Source organism: Pithys albifrons, chromosome 4 (genome assembly GCF_047495875.1).
Source record: "Pithys albifrons albifrons isolate INPA30051 chromosome 4, PitAlb_v1, whole genome shotgun sequence".
Taxonomy (NCBI): domain Eukaryota; kingdom Metazoa; phylum Chordata; class Aves; order Passeriformes; family Thamnophilidae; genus Pithys; species Pithys albifrons.
In genome coordinates, this window is record NC_092461.1 from 969,486 (window position 1) to 990,827 (window position 21,342).

Here is a 21,342-nt window from a genome sequence, read left to right on the forward strand (position 1 = left end):
AAAGTTGTCAGAGCCTACCCCATATTTGGAAAAGTGAGTAGAAAAAGGTACATAAAACCAGTAAGTGCTTATTTAAAAATTATTCCATCCATTGCCTTCAAATTCTGGTTCCAGTAACAGCCACAATAATGTGATAAAGACAAAACTACTGCCCCAAGGGCTGGGAGAGCTTCAAAAGTGCAGCTTGTCTGCAGTGGCTGCAGATCTGATGATGATTCATGGAGCTGTTTATCTTTCCACATGGATTTAGCAACACCCAGGGGCTCACTGCAAGGACAACTTTCAGGAGAGAATTATTTAGAGTTACATGCAACTCCTGATGCAAAATGTGGGTGACATGAGCTGGAGGGACCAGCAGCAGGGCCCACTGGGCTGCTGCACCTTGGAATCATGGAATTAGTTGGGTTGGAAGAGACCTCTGAGATCATCAAGTCCAACCCTTGGTCCAACTCCAGTCCCTTTACCAGATCATGGCACTCAGTGCCACGGCCAAGCTCAGCTGAAAAACCTCCAGGGATGGGGAATCCACCCCCTCTCTGGGCAGCCCATTCCAATCCCTGAGCACTCTCTCTGCAAAGAACTTCTTCCTCATCTCCAACCTAAGCCTCCCCTGGCAGAGCTTGAGCCAGTTTGAGTCCTGCTGTTGGTTGCCTTGCGTGGCACTGCAACAACAGACAGGGCAGATGGACAGAGTCCCTCCTGAACATCCCAAACCCTCACAAACAGAATTAGGAGCAGCCAGGGAAGGTGCTGAAGGTCCCATGAGTTGGCCCAAGCCCTTGGGAAGCCCCAGGAGAGGAGGGAGCCCGAGTGTCCCAGCTGTCCCCAAGGCCCAGGTGACACATCCCCCCAGCCTGGACAGTGTCTCTGCTTTCCTCAGCCAGTTCTCTGTAACCCCTGGGCAACCAGGACTGGCTTTGCACTTGAGGGATTGATTTCTTTCCAAGGCTGTGATTTATTTTCCACTGCACACATTTATTACTTTTGGTGCTTTACTGCCTTTTCCCAGCTGTAATTACGTACCTTGAGATGCTGAAAAATCGAGACTTGATTACAACTAAAAGTACCAGAGGCTTGGAGAGGCTTAGCAGCAGCTCTGCTTTTAAAGGACAGGCAAGAAGCAGAGAAAAAAAGGATAAACTTTCTGCCTGGCAGAGCTGTGGCTTCTCTGGCAGCCCCAATTTGCTGCCTGTCCAGGGATATTGGAAAGCTCAGACGTTTCCAGCCTGATTTAGGAGCCAGTCTCGGGGAGCAGCAGCCACCCACAATTAACGTTGTGCTCCTGTCTCAGAACACAAACTGGGAGGCAAACGCAGCATTCTGATGTTTTCCAAAACAGAAAGATACAGAGTTTCAGTCTAGCTCGAAATTTCCCTGCCTCTTTTTTCCTCTGGATTTTGTTTTACAATTCCCTCATCCAGCAGCAGCAAGAGGAAAGATGAACATGAACTTTGATGAACAGAAACCTTGATGAACATTGTAATCACTTCACAAAGCACCGAGGTAAGAGAATACAGTCTGGGCAACCAAAGCAAACAAGACATTTGGAAAACACATCACCAGTCTAAGGGCTTTTTAATGGGTATATATTCACATGGCTGATTATTCAAGCAATTACAGAATATGACATTCAGATCTCAGGTTACTTTAACTAAAATATATTCCAATTGTTTGCTTTTAGCAGCAAAAGTAAATTTCAGTGGATTAAGTTTCAAAACTTCAAGATAATTAAAGCTGGGTTGCTCTTTTTGCAGCTACAAACATCACCTTTCAGAAACATAATCTGTGCTCAATCTTGGAAGTTGAGATCACTTGAAAAACAACTCACATTTGGATATAATGGATATAATATGACTTTCTCATGTAAGACTAAATTGGTCTGTGGATTAAACTCACCTAGCAGGAGTTTCTAAAGATCCTGGATTTGGTTGCAAACACACTGAAACTGATACCTCATCCAGCAATCAGTGCTGGAAACAAATGCCTGTGTCAGTCCCCACAGGGCAGGGCACTAGTCCAGTCCTGAGCCCCTGCAGACCATCTACACCTCTGAACTCATCAATTCATCCTCCCTTTGTGCTGCTGCTCCCCAGAACAGCTCACAATTAAATCCCCTGTAAATACAGGCACACATTTTACCTTTAGATCAACTACTGACAAAGCAACTGCTCAACAGTTCCCTGAGCACTTGAATTTACTGAAATTTCGGTGCAAAAAGGTCACAGAAGGAGTTTCTAGAAGGATAAACTAAGGCTTGCATAGTTCACTTTGTCACAGCCTGAAGGATCTGCCCTTCCTGCTTTATATTCTGTGCCTTTTGCTAATTGATCTTCCTAATAAACCCAAACCATTTTGTGCAGGAAGCTCTTGGATGACTTCATGGCCCCAGAAACACAGAAAGGAGATGTAGGGGCTTCTACTTTTGTTTTATTATTCTTTTTTTGATAAATGAAAGATAGAAATAGTATCCTTTGGCTATTAAAGTAGTTAAAACACATCTTTAATTTTAGCAGTTCTGGCTCTGGGCTCTGGGCTCGTCTGCAGCAACGGGAAGTTCTGGCAAACTTTGTGCTGAGATCTTTATAGGAATATTTACATGGGAATGTAAGAGCTGCTGCCCTAAGCCAAAAGTCCACAAATGAAGACTCTGTGCTTTTAAGTGCAAAGAAAAAAACCCCCACTATTTTACAGATAAGCACATGTTCAAATATGCCAAACATTTTCTGTGCCTTGCAAAGCTCCTTTCTGCTGCTGCCAGATGGTACCAAGAATTTTCCATCTTAATATCTGGAGACTATTTTCTACAAGGAACTCCTAGATAATTTAGCAGTTCCTTAATAAGCTGGATAAATAAAGTTTATTATTATTTAAAATTAAGACATCAAACCAATTATTTCTTCCTTGTTAAGTCCACTACAAAAAGGCCCATGGAAAAACACTTTGGACAGAGATTACTGTGCGTTCAGTAACCAGCTGTTTTAAATTTAGATATTAAGTAATTCTCTCTTTTCTGTGTGCAAGAGCTGCATGATTTAATAAACTCCCATGTGCCCCTCCATGTGCCAACAATCCTGTTATCGAAAATCCAGCTGCTGTTTTGATAAAAGCTGCCAAGGCCAGAACCAGGGAAGAGAATAATGAAGTGGCTTCAAGTCAACCAAGACATAACCTGAGCCAGTCCCACTTCAGGTACAAGGGAATACAATATATCTGGGAATTAAAACTAACACTGATCCACAGGCACAGGAAACTTGAGTGCCAAGAATCCATGGGCACTGTTTATGGGGGCAAATCAGTGCCAATCAAGCTGTGTGAGGACAAGCAGCTCCATCCCCAACAGATGCAGAGCAAAGGCCTGGAAGTTACACCTCCAGTTTGCAAAACAGATTCTGTTGGGTCACAGTTTGCTTTTCTCCTTTCTGTACCACAGTACATACTACAGGACATGTTTTATATCCTTTTCTCCTTTATACACCACAGTACATACTACAGGACATGTTTTACATCCTTTTCTCCTTTCTGTACCACAGTACATACTACAGGACATGTTTTATATCCTTTTCTCCTTTATACACCACAGTACATACTACAGGACATGTTTTATATCCTTTTCTCCTTTATACACCACAGTACATACTACAGGACATGTTTTATATCCTTTTCTTCTTTCTATACCACAGTACATACTACAGGACATGTTTTATATCCTTTTCTCCTTTATACACCACAGTACATACTACAGGACATGTTTTATATCCTTTTCTTCTTTCTGTACCAGAGTACATACTACAGGACATGTTTTATATCCTTTTCTTCTTTATACACCACAGTACATACTACAGGACATGTTTTATACAACTATTTGTCTGGATTTCTCAAGGATCATTTAAAGGGACTGTGAAAATGCTTATGAAAATTTGCTTGGTTTATGTGCAAGAATTTTCATGCAATTTAATGGTCAAAGGGGCAATGCCACTGTCCTAAACAAGCACAGAAACAAAGGGATTAAAAGGAGACAAAGTAGACAAGAAATAATTCTCCAGACACATTTTTGGACAATCAGTGCAGAAATACCCAACAAAATAAGAAATATCCAACTAAATAAGTCCCTAAAGAAAATACTTCCTTTGAGAACTGGTACTTGAGTCCCAAAAGCTTTGCAGGTGGATGCCACGTTCAGCTTCACATCACCAAATATAAACACATTAAAGACACATTCTGCTGCTTCTCACAACTAACTCTGTTAAGGGAAATAATGTTGAAGTCACCCCAGAATTCATCAGTTCCATGAGCAAGATTAGAGTGTTATTGATGTAAATTTCCCTAAGATATGGAACATAAAACACTTCCCAAAGCCAACCAAGCACACACAAAGCTGCCCCATTTCCACGTGCTGGAGCATCTCCAGTGCACAAAGGAGACAATGCTCAAAAGCCACATGAAACACAACTCAGTAACTGCAGCTCCAAGAAATCCATATATAGCATTTTAAGTCCCAAAATTATTTAAGAATGCATTATTTGAAAAAGATTAGCAATATATGGACAAATTAAAAGCATGTCATGCAGAGATTTAAGATGCTCATAAAAGCTCAAGCAAAGGGGCAAACCACATCAAGGGGCTTAGAGAAAACTCAAAGACTTGGAAAGCTTAAAGAACCTCCTTCTTTTTCATACCTTAATCATGAAGTTGCACATAATTGTGTTGTCAGCCCCATGTTCCTGACATGTGACAAACCCACCACTGTTATTTTGTCAGATAGCAGAAGACTCACTTTTCTTTCAGGAAATCCACCACCTGTCTGAAGTCTGCCACGCAGTACTCCCTCCTCATGTCCATGAGCACACTGTCAGAGCCCGACTGCACTGGGATGTGCAGGAAAGCATAAACTCGGGGATGGCTCAGAATCTTGGCCATTTCCTAAGAGGCATTAAAAAAAAAAAGAGAAAGAAACTTTAAAAGATTAGGAAAAAACACAAAAAAATCCTTTAAATTCATATATGGGGTAAGTATGGGAGTAATATTTCTGAAACTCAAACAATACAGTAGGGACAGGTGAAAATATTTGAAAGCAATTGTGTGTTAAAAGAAAAGAAGAGGAAAGCAATGAGAGACTGAATTTCTTTGAGACAGGGATCACATTCCCCATGTAGTGCTGATGATGCAATTAAAGAAAATTATAGAGGCAAAGGATTGTGAGAACTGGTGCTTTCAGACAGGGGCTGTTTTCAGCCTCAGAAGGTGCCAAGGGTTAAGTTGTTTTCTTGCCAGAGTGAAATAACTTCTCAGATACCAAGATGAGAATGTTGGAGCACCCTCAAAGTTGGCCATTTGCTAATTAAAGTACAACTTGTCACTTGCAAACCTGCTCCATTATTGCTCTGAAATGTTACCTGTGTCAGTTAATTCAGACAAGACTCCAGGAATTAAAAGTGCTTGATTATAAAATGAATAGAATTAATCAGGGGCAGCTCAAAGGCAGAGTGACAGCTCAAAGAGACAGAGGATGTAATGCAGGAATGTTCTGGAAAGAGATGCAGCACATGGTGGTGGCTGCACAGACACCTCATCCCCCCACAGCACTGGAAGGTTTCAGGGATGTTCTGGCCACTCAAAGCTCCTTCTAGAGATGAGTTGGTGGCAAACAGCTCCCCTGTGACCTTTCTCTGCTGACTTTCTGTCCCTGAAGTTACAGCTAAAATATCCTGCATGTGCTTTGAATTAAAGGTCCCACTGATGAACTGGTGCCCCAGCAGGTACCTGAGGATTCAACAATTAACTCTGTGAGTTCAGCAGAACACCAATTATTAACACAGCCCAAACACAAGGCAGAAATACCTCATGACTCACTCTCACTGTCATTCAACAGAAACTCAGAGTGAGCCATTCAGAGGGAAAAGAATGATGCACTAAACAAAAGCTTTGCATGAACACATCAGAATTCTCCCTAAATCCATCTTTCAGACCTGGCAGATTTAAATACCACATTCTAACCTGAAGCTTTAAGGTAAGTTTGTTCCAGCTTTACCTTTTACCCTCCCTACACCTAAAATGACACTGAAGTTCTTCACCAGGCAGGTTTATTAAATTACAGTTCTATGCACTGGGCACTCCTGTGGAGTCAATGCTGGCAGGTTTTCCCACCCCACAGACTGCACAGAGAACACCAGATTTCATCACTTAATAAACCCATGAGTTAATAACCCCAAGGAATATTTGAAGGACATCATGGCCTAATGCATGATTGTACTTCACAGTATCTCAACATTCTAAGCTTTATATCTCCTTCCTGGGGGGTTCTATAAAAAAGATGGATTTATTTTTCTACACAGAGCTTTGCATTACTAGATATAATTACATATTTCAGAAGAAAAAATGCAATATAGAATTTTATTTCTGTCTGGAAACAATAAATGAACAACTTTTTGAAATTACATGACTATGAAAGAAAACTTCTGTCTTTCATCATGGCAGAAATGGCTGGTTGCCTTTTCTCCTCATTCCCTGGAATCTGATAACACGTCTATGAATGAAGGGACACAGTTCACAAAAATGGCATTTAGTGTAGGAATGAAAAGGTCAAAGAGCAGCACAATTTGTTTAAACCTGACTCTACAAAAACCAGGAGTCATCTACACTTGGAATTGAACAATGTAAGTGAAACATCCTTCAGGATACTGATCACATAAGGAAGGATTTTTCCCCAGTCTGTAACAGCTGGAGTACATCAGAACACAGGGCACATTACCAGAAAGATTTCAATCTAGTTCCTATATTTTATCCTGGCAATTCCAATCCACCAATTTAACCACTTACCCAGAAAAATCACATCTCCTGTTTGCAATGACCCCACCACAGAGAAGCACAGACATTAAACATCAGTATCTGTGTGTCTTTGTGTCAGTCCCAGCCAGCTGCTCAGGAGGGATTCTCCCCCCAGCCTAAAGCAGGCAAAGCTCCAGTGTTTGGATTCTGCCTGGTGTTTGAGGCACCATGATGTGAATAACTTCCCAGCAGCAGGATTCTCTCCTCTGTCAGCAGAGCTCTGCTGGCCCAGGGGCTGTGGGCCATGTTGGGAATGCAGGGAACAGGTGGGACCTCGTGATGCTGGCACAGGAAAGGTGACACAGCCCGGTGGGGTCTGCAGAGCCCAGCACAGCTTTGCTAAAATGAATGAGCAGGAACTCTGCCCCTGTGATAACAGGGCTGAGAAACCCAGAAGATGTGGGATGTAACCCCAAACCTCTGAGCAGGGAACTCTCCACCTGTGAGTAACAGGGCTGTGAAAACCCACCAAGGTGTGGGATGGGTAAACCCAAACCTCTGAGCAGGGAACTCTCCCATTTCACACCTTGTTGGGGTTTCACAGCCCTGTTATCACAGGGGGAAAGCCTAAACCTCTGAGCAGGAAACTCTCCCCTGTGGTAACAGGACTGAGAAACCCCAGCAAGGTGTGGGATTTAAACCCAAACCCCTGAAGCAGGGAACTCTCCCCCTGTGAAACCCCAACCAGGTGTGGGATGTAAACCCAAACCCCTGAGCAGGGAACTCTCCCACTGTGATAACCCCAACCAGGTGTGGGATGGGTAAGCACAAACCTCTGAGCAGGGAACTCTCCCTGTGCTAACAGGGCTGGGAAAACCCAACCAGCTGTGGGATGTGAGCCCAAACCCCTGAGCAGGGAACTCTCCCACTGTGATAACCCCAACAAGGTGTGGGATGGGTAAACCCAAACCTCTGAGCAGGGAACTCTCCCATCCCACACCTTGTTGGGGTTTCACAGCCCTGTTAGCACAGGGGGAAAGCACAAACCCCTGAGCAGGGAACTCTCCCCTGTGCTAACAGGGCTGTGAAACCCAACCAGGTGTGGGATTTAAGCCCAGACCTTTGAGCAGGGAACTCTCCCTGTGGTAACAGGGCTGTGAAACCCCAACAAGGTGTGGGGTGGATAAACTCAAACCTCTGAGCAGGGAACTCTCCCTGTGATAACAGGGCTGTGAAACCCAACCAGGTGTGGGATTTAAGCCCAAACCTGCCCAGGGCACCAGCTGGAGGGCACTGCCCCTCCCTCACCAGGGCTGATGCAACGAAGCTGCATGGAGGGCAAGCTCAGTGGCAGCCCCTGCCCCATGGAACATGCCATGCCCTGCTCAGGTCTCCATCCTGGCACCAGCATAAGGACAAGTCACCCTGCAGCAGTCAGAAGCCCACACAGTCCCAACCAATGTAATTTGAAGCTCAAAATCAAATCTTGGGTTTGCCAGATGGAGGGCAAAAACCTGTGTTGTCACATGGGAAAAATGCCTTCTATATTACCAAAGAGAAAAGTGGGATGAGCTCAGGGCACCCTGAAGGGGATTGAAACCAGAGCTGGGATTTGCTGATAGGACTGCCCTGAGAGCCACATGCTGAGCCTGAGCTGTCCCCAGCCCTTCTCCTCAGGGTGGGACCTCTGGTGCTGCTGCTGCTGCTGCTGCTTCCAGCCCTGCAAACAACCAACCACTCAGCAGAGCAATCTCTTCCTCCCTCACAGCTGCATATTCAGCTTCACCTCTTAAAAATAAACCAAGCCAGCCAAAAACTTGCAATATGCCTTCAAAAGATTGGCACGTCTGCCTTCATTAAAAGTGAGGACAGGCTAACTGGAGTTCTTGCACAGAAAGTGACAGTCAATCTAATACCTGTATTTCACAGTCCAAAGCCTCAGCTGAGGTTTGTTGCATCTCTTCCTATGAATCAGTGCACAAACAAGAGAACACACAGCACCAACTACCTGATTTTTAAACACAAAAATGTAGGAACTCTCCTAGTCTGGCACATGTTTCTCTCCAGGACTGCACATGGTATAGGCAAGAATAGCAGAGACTCCTTGCAGAGAGCCCTTTGTTGCATTTATCTGATAAAAACGGTAACTCCCAGCACAGCTCACACCTGGGTGACCAGAACTGCTCACAATAAGCAAGTTGGTATCCCCACCACAACACACTTCCAGTATTAAATTGGATAAACTGCAAAGCCCCAGCACTGACACTGGTTCCATTGCTCATCTCTGTCTCAGTGAGCCTGGGCCATCACCACACCCTGCAATCCTAAATACACTCTGTGCAGCTTCACATGCTGCTTGTCCAGTTTCCATAAATCAATTCACTTCAAGGTAAAATGTACATTTAACTCATGGCTACAGTGATGGTCTGATGATAAATCCAGCCAAACAACCAGTTAATACTAATTCCTGGGGAAATGATTAATTCTAATCTGCAAGGAAATGCACTTTTTCATTTTCTCTGTGGTGCTCTCTAATTTCTCAGCATTAAGCACTCCTCAAATGAAATATTTTCTTTTTCCAGAAGGAAATTAATGCTCCTCTTTGCAGTATGTGTTAGAAACACATACTGGGGAGGTCCCTACAAAGGTGATTTATTGCAATAGCACACTTGCTACTTTAAATAACTCTCTGTCTCAATCATACTTTATGCTAATAAAACCTTGGAAATGAATTGCAGCATGGAGAGACACACAGCAGGTGAGTGGGGCTGTCACTGCCCTTCTGCCTGCAGAGAGCTGGGGGATCAGGGGATTGCTGGTTTCAGCCATGCTGGGAATCTGTTCCCCACCTCAACAAGGAGAATCCCAGAGGATGGAGAAGAATTGTTGGTTTCTGCTCAGGAGGAGTCACAGAATGAAAGGCACAGCCCTCCAGAGCTCAGCTGTGCCCAGCCAGGTGCCAGGGAGCCTCTCCATTGTCTCCCTCATTCCAAACAAGCAAGAACAACACCCAAACAGCCTCTGCTTTAGCAGGTTCCAGTGGAAGGGAGAGAGTGGGAGGTTTTAATCAGAACTCAAACCTTTAGGCAAGTGCTATCACTGTCTTTTGTGAGCTGACCTAAATTTCGTAGTAAAACAGAATAAAAATATTCCAAACCATAATGAGCAGATTGATATCACAGAATTTACATCCTTTAGTAGCCCTTCACATTTAACACAACTAAACCCACTGAATTCAAAGAGTGGGCAGAAGAGCTTTTATGTCTTTTCCTCAATTAACAGTGGTACCCAAGCCCAGTATTGGTGTGCAGTTCTTTTAAAGTTTCTAGAATACACCATTCTTCAGTTTTAAAGAATAATCACCTCCAAAAAGATGAACCTCTTTTCAGCAAGTGCCAAAGCCAATGGAGCAAGGAGCCTCCCTGCAGATTATGCAGATGATGCTGCAAAGCACACAAATGTGACAGCCCATCTATCACAGGAAACAAAGGGGTTAAGCATCCAAAGGAAACAGAAGCTTTGGGAACAGCAGTTGGGAGAACTTTAGGTATTACAATATAAATAACTCGGAAAGTGAAATCCTTTTTGTTTGACAGGGAAGGCACCAACATTGAAAGATGGCACAGTTTGTTAGGCAGGTTATGTATTGGACACCTCCTTCCACCTTGAAGCACGTGGCAACTGGAAACTTCCCCCTTTATTTAGCACAAATGCAGAGTCCACACAAGCATCACCCACCCTGTGAGCATATTGCCCAATTAATGGGGATTTTAATTTGCTGCCAGCAGTTCACCAAAGGGGTGAGCTGCAGCTCCAGGGGCTGCTGGGCTGAGACAGGATTAGAACTGACAGACAACCTGACACTCAGCAGAGACCGAGTGTGGATCCTCTGCATTTAAATACTCCCCATTGTTGTTATCTAAGGAGCAAGAGAGACATTGAGCAAATCATAATTAAGGTCCAGTTAATATCACAGCTGTAACTGGTCGAGCAGTGTGCTAGTTCATGTTAACCCCTTTTTGTAGCACCACTTTTTATTCACAGATTATTAAATCCAGCAGAGCACCACATGCATGCATAAAACATCCTGTCTGGGTGGAAAGCTGAATTTTGCATTAATAAAATCAGTTCTTTGTATCTCAAAGCATGTTTTCTAGTTAAAAAGCACAGGAGCTTCATTCCCAGCAACACAAATCTTCCTTCCCCAGTGCCTGGAAGGGAACCTTTATTTTCATCAAATTTCCCAATATAATAACATTGTTAAGGTTTCTGAGAGTGCTCAAGATTCACAAATACAACATAAAACCTCGAGGAAGAGCAAAATGGGTTCTTATTTTGACATTTATTAAGGCAAATCCTATTCCACCAGCTGGCACTGAACATGTCACGAAGCATTTACAGACACCAAGATCTGCTGAGTCTGAGATCTCAAAACCCCAGATCAGAGGAAGTTGTGTGACAAAAACCATCCCAAAGCACAGCACGGATTCATCCACTTCCCAACCCCAGGATATCAAAGAATCCACTCACTCTGGGGTGAGCTCGTGTTCCCCTGACACCAAGTCTGATGGAGGAACTGCAAGGAATGTGCCAAACATGAAAACCCCAAAGACAAGGAGCACTTTGAGAGCAAGGACAGGGGAGAGACAGACTATTTTAGTACTAAAAAATGAAAAACAATACACAGAGTAAGCAAAGATGCACACACAGCTTAGCCAGGACCAATAAGCATTTCACATAATACCAAAGGAAACAGAACCATCCCTTCATCCCCCACCTCTGGCCCCCAATTTATTATTTCTTTCCTTAGAAGCCTCACCTGCCTCATCTTCCTCCCTTTACTATCTGAGATCCCTTTCAATTATATTTCAGCAAAACAAACAGTGTGCACAGAGACAACTTTGTAATTACAGCAAGGGGAAGCTGCACGGTCCACTGAGTACAAAACACTACAAAACTCACAGTGAGAACAAGTCAGGGGCTTAACTATTCATTTATTTAAATCTATGCTGCAGTTTTCATTTTTCTGGTCAAATCGACAGATTTTAATTGGCACTTTCAAAAGCAGCAGCCCATGAAAGTGACAAAAAGTAATACTGGAAACAAAGCAAATACAAGCCCTGAAGGCCTCTTAATTCTTGAAATAATGCTGTCCTTTTATTTACCACTGAGCAATGTGTGCATACTACTCCCTTTTTAAGGGCAGTTCCAATCAGCTCACACTCCAGGTTGGTCCTACCTTGCCTTGCACAATGCCCAGAAATGTTTGGTGCACTCAGAGGGGAAAAGCAGAATAGAGAAAAAGAGAATTACTTATTTCACTGCACTACATTTCAGAGTGAGGGAGTTCTCTGCAGGGTATCAGCTTCACTGAGGGGAAGGAACAGGAACACTGACATGGAAAACAAAGCCAAAGGGCAAGGCAATGGCACTGCAAGTCATGGCACACTTGGCACCCCTCCTGCATTTCCAGCCATGGCAGGGGCTGCTGCTCCACTCACACCCCCTGAATGAACAGGCAGAGGAACCCACAGATGGCACTGAGGATGCTTTGAGACACACTCGTTTGGCAGGTGACAAAGACACTCCTCATCTCCCACGTGCAGTGAAGCTTTAGGGGATGGCAGGTGTGAACTGGCTCCCTGGCACAGCCTGGGAGCTCCATCCCTCACCCCCAGGGCTGCACTGCCATCCCAGGTACTGTCCAAACCACTCCATCCCTCATCCCAGGGCTGCAGTGCCATCCCAGCACACTGCCCTGCCATCCCAGTGCCATCCAGGGCTGCACTGCCATCCCAGCACACTGCCCTGCCATCCCAGTGCCATCCCAGGGCTGCAGTGCCACCCCAGCACACTGCCCTGCCATCCCAGTGCCATCCCAGGGCTGCAGTGCCACCCCAGCACACTGCCCTGCCATCCCAGTGCCATCCCAGGGCTGCAGTGCCATCCCAGCACACTGCCCTGCCATCCCAGTGCCATCCCAGTGCCATCCAGGGCTGCAGTGCCATCCCAGAGCTGCAGTGCCATCCCAGCACACTGCCCTGCCATCCCAGTGCCATCCAGGGCTGCAGTGCCATCCCAGTGCCATCCCAGGGCTGCAGTGCCATCCCAGGGCTGCAGTGCCATCCCAGCACACTGCCCTGGCATCCCAGTGCCATCCAGGGCTGCAGTGCCATCCCAGTGCCATCCCAGGGCTGCAGTGCCATCCCAGCACACTGCCCTGCCATCCCAGTGCCATCCAGGGCTGCAGTGCCCCATCCCAGTGCCATCCCAGGGCTGCAGTGCCATCCCAGGGCTGCCCTGCCATCCCAGTGCCATCCCAGGGCTGAACTGCCATCCCAGGGCTGCAGTGCTATCCCAGGTACTGTCCAAACTGCTCCATCCCTCATCCCAGGGCTGCAGTGCCATCCCAGTGCCATCCCAGGGTCACAGTGCCACCCCAGGTAGCTCTGCCAGCACAGGTACAGTCCAACCTGCAGGGGAAGGGGCTGAACTGAGATGCCAGTCCCTGCCCTTCTGGGGGATCTCTGTTCCCTCCAGATTTGGACAGAGCCCCAAATACTCACAGAAAATTAAGTGCCTGTAATCACTTTTTGGAACTTGCAAATGAATTTTAGTCTACAAGCAGTTTCTCAAAAAGTGGACTAAGTATCTTTTAATGAAGCAGAAAGCTATTCCACCTCCATACAGAAAACACAGGGAGCATTAAAGTCATCTTTTTTTAGTCAGTGGATACAATCCAGAGAACAACCAAGACTAATTAATATGTGACTGAGGTGCCTCATGTCCAGCTACATCCTAAAAAACCTCCCAGAGCAACACAAACAATCCAAGCTGGGTGTGTTTCAAAGGGAGGGAAACTCAGCCCTGGGGACCCCTCCCTGCTGCAGGTGATCCACACCCTGCTGGAACGGGCTGTGCAGCTCAGACTTCAACTGTGCAAAAAGTGAGACATTTGAAAGCTTTCAGTCCTCTGTTCAATCCCATTCTGCACAGGTGGAAGGTTCTCCCCATGCACTGAGGGCGTTGGCATTGCCAGGGCTGCCCAGGGGGTGCTTTGCTGCAGCTGCACCACCCAGACTCCCCACACCAACCTGCACATCCCTCTCCTGTCCATTTCCAACCTCCTCCCATCCTGAAAACTGAAAGGTGCAGAACTCCAGCCAAGAGCAAAACAAACCTCTGAACACCAAGAACACCAACCCAGTGAGCTGGCACAGATCAGAGATCAACATGCACAGCAACTGGAAGGAAAACCATTTCAGAGAGTGTTTAAAACTCTCACACTTAAGTAGCCAAACATTTGTAATGCCACAGAAATCCATAAATTACTGCAGGTCAGTACTGAAAAACCACACATGGCATCTGGGGAAACTTGGATTTTTCAAACATTTAACTCACAGCTGAGCTGTAACTGAGTTCCTCTGGCTGTTGAAGGAAACAAATACATTGACATAAACTTCAGAGGTTACAAGAGTAAGACAGACACAAAACTGGCCAGACCTTTCACCTGCAAGTGAGCTCCAATAAATATGGGGGAAATGTAAAAGAATCCAAATAATTGCTTTAGGCTGAGTCTCCAGGGAAGCTCTGCCCAGATCTGCAAATGAATTCCTACTTTTCCATGACTCCTGCTGTTCTACACCACAGATCAGTAAAAAAAAGCAGCTGCATTTGGGCAGTTGTATTGCTGAAAATTTCTGATTGTTAACAGAGACATGACTGGAAGGACTTTGTCCTTTTCACTGGGAGTAAAACGTGACAAAAGATGAGGACATTTTCCCATGTAAAATTTTTTTCACAGAAAGCCAAACAACATCCTAATTATCAAGATGATTTCTAAAAAAACTAATTATTACAATGCAACACCTTTTAAAACAATTAATGAAAGATGTTTGCAATGAACATCACAACTTCAGACCTTTCTGAGGAGGTAACACATCTACATCTGGGATTTATCTTCATCAACTGACATGAAGGTTAATCAACTCCTCCTTTAATTTGGTTTTTTTTAAACAAATGATAGTTTTACTCTTTCCTCAACTGGAAAGTTAAAAGCACATTCCCCATAAAAAGTTTATTTTGCTTGGTGAAAATGTATACAGGAGACTGTCAACATTCCCCAGGGATCCTTCAAACACAACCCTGGGGAGCTGGGAAGAAGAGATAAGACAAAAATGCAGAAGGTAAAAAACTTTTTGCAAAGTTAGTTTGTCAAATCATCAAAATTATGTCACCAAATTTCAAGCTCAGCAATTCTTGGTCACACATGAAACACAGAAATGTGATTAAAGAATCCTTAAAAAAATAAATCATATAAACTGGGAGTTGTTGGGAACACTGAAGATGATGAGCCACAGCAGATGTTGTTACACAACAAGGCTGGTGCACACACAAAACATGTTCTGCAACACTCAAAACACACATTTTCAAAAGGCTTTCATGAATTCCTGTCACTTTGCAGGACGCCTGAAGATCTATTTAAAAAAGATGGGAGTACTTTTCCTAAAAGAGTCAGGTCAAATCCCACCTACAACACAGAACAGGAAAACACGAGGTCATAAATGCACAGACTCAGGAACATGCTCACACCTCCTGTGCTGGGCACTGACTGAGCACAGCAATATCCTGCCCACTCTGCTCAGATTGCATCAATTTAAGGCTCCCACAGTGCCCTTTCCTGGGCACAGCAGATTTTTATCCACAGCAACTGATTTTTGTTCTTTAAAGATTCTGAATGACTCCTGATGGCCAGCAGAGACCAAAGCAACAGTCGGTGCCACAACTTGTAATAATGTGATTTAGAGATAAAAATGAAAGCAAAGATGCTAATTAAAAGCTTGGTCTGCTTTTGTACAAGAGGTGGGGAAGGGAAAGGGGAAGGAAGAGGGGAAAGGGGAAGGAAGAGGGGAAAGGGGAAGGAAGAGGGGAAAGGGGAAGGAAGAGGGGAAAGGGGAAGGAAGAGGGGAAAGGGGAAGGAAGAGGGGAAAGGGGAAGGAAGAGGGGAAAGGGGAAGGAAGAGGGGAAAGGGGAAGGAAGAGGGGAAAGGGGAAGGAAGAGGGGAAAGGGGAAGGAAGAGGGGAAAGGGGAAGGAAGAGGGGAAAGGGGAAGGAAGAGGGGAAAGGGGAAGGAAGAGGGGAAAGGGGAAGGAAGAGGGGAAAGGGGAAGGAAGAGGGGAAAGGGGAAGGAAGAGGGGAAAGGGGAAGGAAGAGGGGAAAGGGGAAGGAAGAGGGGAAAGGGGAAGGAAGAGGGGAAAGGGGAAGGAAGAGGGGAAAGGGGAAGGAAGAGGGGAAAGGGGAAGGAAGAGGGGAAAGGGGAAGGAAGAGGGGAAAGGGGAAGGAAGAGGGGAAAGGGGAAGGAAGAGGGGAAAGGGGAAGGAAGAGGGGAAAGGGGAAGGAAGAGGGGAAAGGGGAAGGAAGAGGGGAAAGGGGAAGGAAGAGGGGAAAGGGGAAGGAAGAGGGGAAAGGGGAAGGAAGAGGGGAAAGGGGAAGGAAGAGGGGAAAGGGGAAGGAAGAGGGGAAAGGGGAAGGAAGAGGGGAAAGGGGAAGGAAGAGGGGAAAGGGAAAGGAAAGGACTTGAGACAGAGTGTGAGACACAGTGCAAACCTCTCAGAAATACAACCACACACTTCCTGCAGGCTCCCACTCTGTGCTGTCCACACTGCCCTAGTGCAGTGTATGCTGAACCAAAGAATAAAATAACCCAGGCAGTTTCGTGCAATATTCTGCACTTTGTGTTCTTTCCTGGTGAAGTGAAAACCTGCATATTCCCATCAGGATGCTGCTCCTCCAGTCCACACCTCCCAGAGCAGGGAAGCTGCAGGTCTCTGCTGAGCAAATCTGTCCCTGACACCCCTTAAGGACACACAAGTGCCACTATTAATGCTTTTCCCTGGGAAAGCTGCAGGACAGCAGCTCTTCATAAGGGTATGGCTGATGCACAGGCTGCAAGATTCATCTAAACTCCATCCTCTCCTGCTTTCTCCTTCCCTTGAACATCAGGGCCATTCCATGGACAGTTCCCAGGAATTGGAATAAATTCAGCTGGTGACACAACCCAACAAAACAAACCCAACTTGGGGAAGAAACTCTCACTCTTCTCCACATGCAAAGGATCCTCTTTCAAATTCATGCTGTTGTACATCTTGTTGCTTCTAATCTTACTGACCTACTTTGTTTCATGTTATTTAAACACAGACACACACTTAGATTTCCATTTCTTACCATGGGATCTCTGCAAGCAATATCTGAACTAGGACAATGAATACATCACTGAGCAAGACCAGCCTATGGTGTTCCTGGAAATATTTCTTGTGGCAGGAATACAGATTCAATCCCAGAGTCCCTCACCTGCTGATGACACTTCCTTAGTTACTGGAAACACGAGACACACACAAACCAACATCCCTACAGTGGAGTCCTGCAGGTCAGAGATCTCACTAATATTATAATTACAAAATCATCTGAGTACCTTATTATCTCAACAACCTGATGTGTCAGGCAAATGGCTTAACACTATTAGTCTAATTCCATAAATTTACATGAGGTTTATCACTTTTCCAAGCTCCTGCTTCCAATGAAACTCACGCCCCACCAGGTCCCACTGACACCCAATGAATGGCTAAACCAGCATATAAATAATCCCCTTTCCTTCCTTACCTCCAGATGCTCTAAAATATAGGGTGGGTTTGTCATGCCCAGCCTCAGCATGGCTCCCTCAGGAATCACCTCCACCAGCCTCCAGAGCAGCGTGGGCAGGTCTGTGCCAATGTCTCTGCCATAGGCCCCCGTGTCCTCGCTGGTCAGCCAGATCTCACACACCCCCTCTGTGAACAAAAGCAGCAGATAATTAACAAAGCTGGGTTGGAGCTGTTTATTTTATCCTACAGCTGCTCACCCTTTTAATGCAGTATTTCACAGGGCTATTGTGCAGCCAGACTGGGTGTGCAATAGCAGAGGGAGGGAAGGAGAAGGCTTATCCCAGGGGTGGCAGTGGGTTATTAAGTTCATTTTATGAGCACAAGGGTGCTACAACAATGCAGTAAATTATCACTGCCTGGAGTCATTAACATCCCCAGCCAATGGCTAATTCTGTGCAGCAAGTCAGTCAAGTTTAGTGCTCTGATCTGTTCTTTGAGCCCAATTCATTAAACACCACAAGCAACATCACCCAAGCAGAGTTGGCATTAATGGTTATTACCAGTAGTTAGCTGATTAACTGGTAAGCTCCCAGGAAGCAAACCCAGCTCCAGAGCACTGTGATTAACGTTCCTCCTGGAATCAGGATTCAAACTTGTATTCTTTAAATGACACAGTTAGCAGTGCAATATGAAGGCTGCACTGCCAAGGTTCGTGCCCACTGCATGGCAGTGACAGCACAGGAAAAGCTGTTTCCTGGCACTTAACACCTTATTTTCCATCAATCAGAGTCTTAGGAAGTGGTGTGTTTGATTTACATTGTAAATAGCAAGCTTGACCACTGATATTTGGTAGTAACACCCTCCTGCTCAGAGAGGGGAAGGACAGCACCACCCTTCAATGATAGCTGAAAGCAATGAGGTTTCACACAGCCACTCCTGTCAGCCTGCCCACCTTCCACCCTCCTGCAGTGCAGCCCCTCTCCCCTTTAAATAAGCCCCCAAACAGGCTGGCTGTGAGGGAGACAGCTGGGATTCCCAGGGGGAGAAGACACCATTGACTGAGGGAAGAGTTCCATGTCCAGAACCAATGATGAACTGGTCAAAGGAAACATCCAAACACCACAAGGTGCAGAATTCACCAAAGCACCGCTTGGGCCAGCAGAGAATGCCTCATAAAAGGTAAATGTTTATGCTATAAATATATACTTAAGATGAGGAAAATACAAACATGTGCACAGACTTTAGTCACACGAAAAGCAATAAACCCAGAAAACCAGATGTTTTACAAGTGTAAACTCAAGACTGCTACTGAAACTCAGTGTCACAATAAAGGCAAGTTATGCTGAGCATCACAGTTAAACTGTTGGTACAGAAAGGTTTCCAAGGGCCTTTATTATTTAGAATGAAAAACACTTCAGAATTCAAGGTTAACCACGAAACTCATCACTTCTTGAGAGTTGTGCCTAAAGAACAAGTCAGTAAGAGATGCACAATTCTGATCTTGTAAGAAGTCTGGTGTAAAGTATTCCTGAAGCACCAACTTCTCTTTGCTTGTCCAGTGGCAGCCACAGCTTTGAATCCAAACTCCAACTGAGCTGCCCATGCAGAGTCCACCAGCAGGGTGGAATCACACAGGGGGTTCCACTGCACCTACTGATGCCTTTGGAATTCATCTCACCAGCAGGGTGGAATCACACAGAGGGTTCCACTGCACCTACTGATGCCTTTGGAATTCATCTCACCAGCAGGGTGGAATCACACAGAGAGTTCCACTGCACCTACTGATGCTTCTGGAATTCATCTCACCAGCAGGGTGGAATCACACAGAGGGTTCCACTGCACCTACTGATGCCTTTGGAATTCATCTCACCAGCAGGGTGGAATCACACAGAGGGTTCCACTGCACCTACTGATGCTTCTGGAATTCATCTCACCTGCAACCTACACTAGGGTTTGCTTCCTGCCCTACATCTTCCTGAAATCTGCAAAAAAAGAAGTGAATTTTCTAAGTTCAAAGTAAGAGAAATGTAAGGGATCTAAATGATTGCTAAGGTGCTGTTCCACTTGGTTGGGTTTTTAAATATGAGTCTCCAGTAGCCATTGGAACACTGTAAAACTTACTTATTTGCTGAGTTTCTGCTGTAAAAGAGTAATTCTCATTTGCAAGCTTTCAACCTAAGTTGTTGCACAGGTTTGGGGTTGGCTGGTTTGTTTTTCACAGAAAAAGGGCTAATGGAATTCTGTCTCACAGTTACCAGATGAACATGAGGGGAAAACAATAAATCCCTGGCTAGGAATGGAAATACCACTGGGGTGGAAAACAACAGAGAGCTCTGCAAGCCGCATAGGTGGGGCCCATTAGCCCCCCGGTGGGCTGAAACTCCCAATTAAATCACAAGGAGGGGAAGCAGCTGTACCAGGAAAGCAGAGACAGCAGGAATAGCAGCTCATCTGCTCCCCATCAGGGTGCTCAACAACAAGCCATGGGAATAATCCACGCTGAGAGAGCCAAGGATGGAGCCTGGCCATGGGCAGGGACAAGGACACCTGGATTTTGTATTTTAGGAGAAGGGTCAGGTCCAGTTTCAGGCTGACAGGAAGGATCTTCAGATACTGAAAGCTGCTGTGAGGGATCAGTATGTACAAGTTGGGGAAATCCACTTCATACTTCACTGTGTGTGCTGCAAGTTCTGCACCTCCTGGTTTTAGGCTGTTTATTCCAGTCCTTTCCATCCCCAGTTTAGGAGTCTAAACTTACACCAGGTAAGAGGATAAAAACAACAGACCTCTCAAACAGTAATAAAGGAATCAACATTTCCTCCTTTCACTTCACTCTGGTGCCCCCAAAGTGCAGCCCTGGGCAGAATTTTCCTCCTTTCCTTCACAGTGAGCCTCTCACCACTCTGCTCCTGGGGGATTCTGGTGCTAACACAGGAAGGCTGATTTTGTAAACAAGAAAATTGATCCAAATGGCAGAGTTCAGATGAGCAAACTCAGAGCATTTGTTACAGTATTAAGGCCAATTAGCATTATAGCCAAGTAATTACAAGGCTGCCTTTGGTCACAGCTCGTGGTTCATCTCACTCTGCCATCACCACCCAGCACAAAAGAGAAACCTCAATATTTGGCTTCTGATCTCTGCTCAGCTGCAATTGGGGATGACTGAGAATGAAAAGTGTTGCAAAAGGAACAGGTTCCAAGCAAATTCTTTCTTCTATTTTCTTCTCCAGTGTCCCACTATAAAGAACACTCATTGCAGATTATGTGACATGGATTTTCACTTCATTTTTGTGGGGCAAACAATCCTTGTCATAAAGAAGATAAACCCCAGAGTTATCACTGCTATGAGATATGTGTATTTTTGTTTCAGAGACCACTTGAAATGATTTCTTTAATAAAAAACTTCTAACATTTTTATTTTGCTTTACCTTCCAACCACTGTTGTAAACACTCTTTTCAGTGGCACCAAACAGCCTCTGAAGTGAAAGGAAATTTACTCCATCTGAAAAATGAATTTATTTAAATCTACAAAAACACCTGAAAATGTTAAAACATTGGACACCAACCTCTACTGAGTTAATACAATAAAAGTATCATGTGTATTAATGAGCAGGGGCATAACTGCCTGATGTTAATTAGTTCTTTGCTGAACCAAGAACATTATTCAAGGAGCAAGTTCAGTGACAGGCAGTGTTACAAGTATCAAGAAAATAAAGCAAAAAGTCCTGGGTGAGCACAGGGGAAGGATCTGCAAAGAGAGACAAACACAAAGGGAAGGTATTTCCAAAAGCACAGGCTTGAGCTCAGGATTGCTCTGCACACAGAGATCTGCAGGGCCCTGAATGTGCAATTCTTGCTCTCTGGGTCCCAGAAATTCACTTGCTGAACTGTTGGATGCTCCTGGTGCTCTGGTACCAACACAGACAGAATATTGGACC

At 45.1% G+C, this 21,342-nt stretch overlaps 1 protein-coding gene across 2 annotated transcripts in view; it reads right to left on the minus strand.

Annotated features, from left to right (window-relative positions):
- The window catches only part of CDKAL1 (CDKAL1 threonylcarbamoyladenosine tRNA methylthiotransferase), a 278,423-nt gene that overhangs the window by 85,818 nt on the left and 171,263 nt on the right, over nucleotides 1–21,342 (minus strand). For both annotated transcript variants that reach the window (XM_071553173.1, XM_071553174.1), the window contains exons 10-11: nucleotides 17,424–17,590; nucleotides 4,775–4,920 (exon numbers count right to left, since the gene is read on the minus strand). In XM_071553173.1, coding sequence (XP_071409274.1) covers nucleotides 4,775–4,920; nucleotides 17,424–17,590 — 313 coding nt within the window. The remainder of the gene's footprint in view (nucleotides 1–4,774; nucleotides 4,921–17,423; nucleotides 17,591–21,342) is intronic.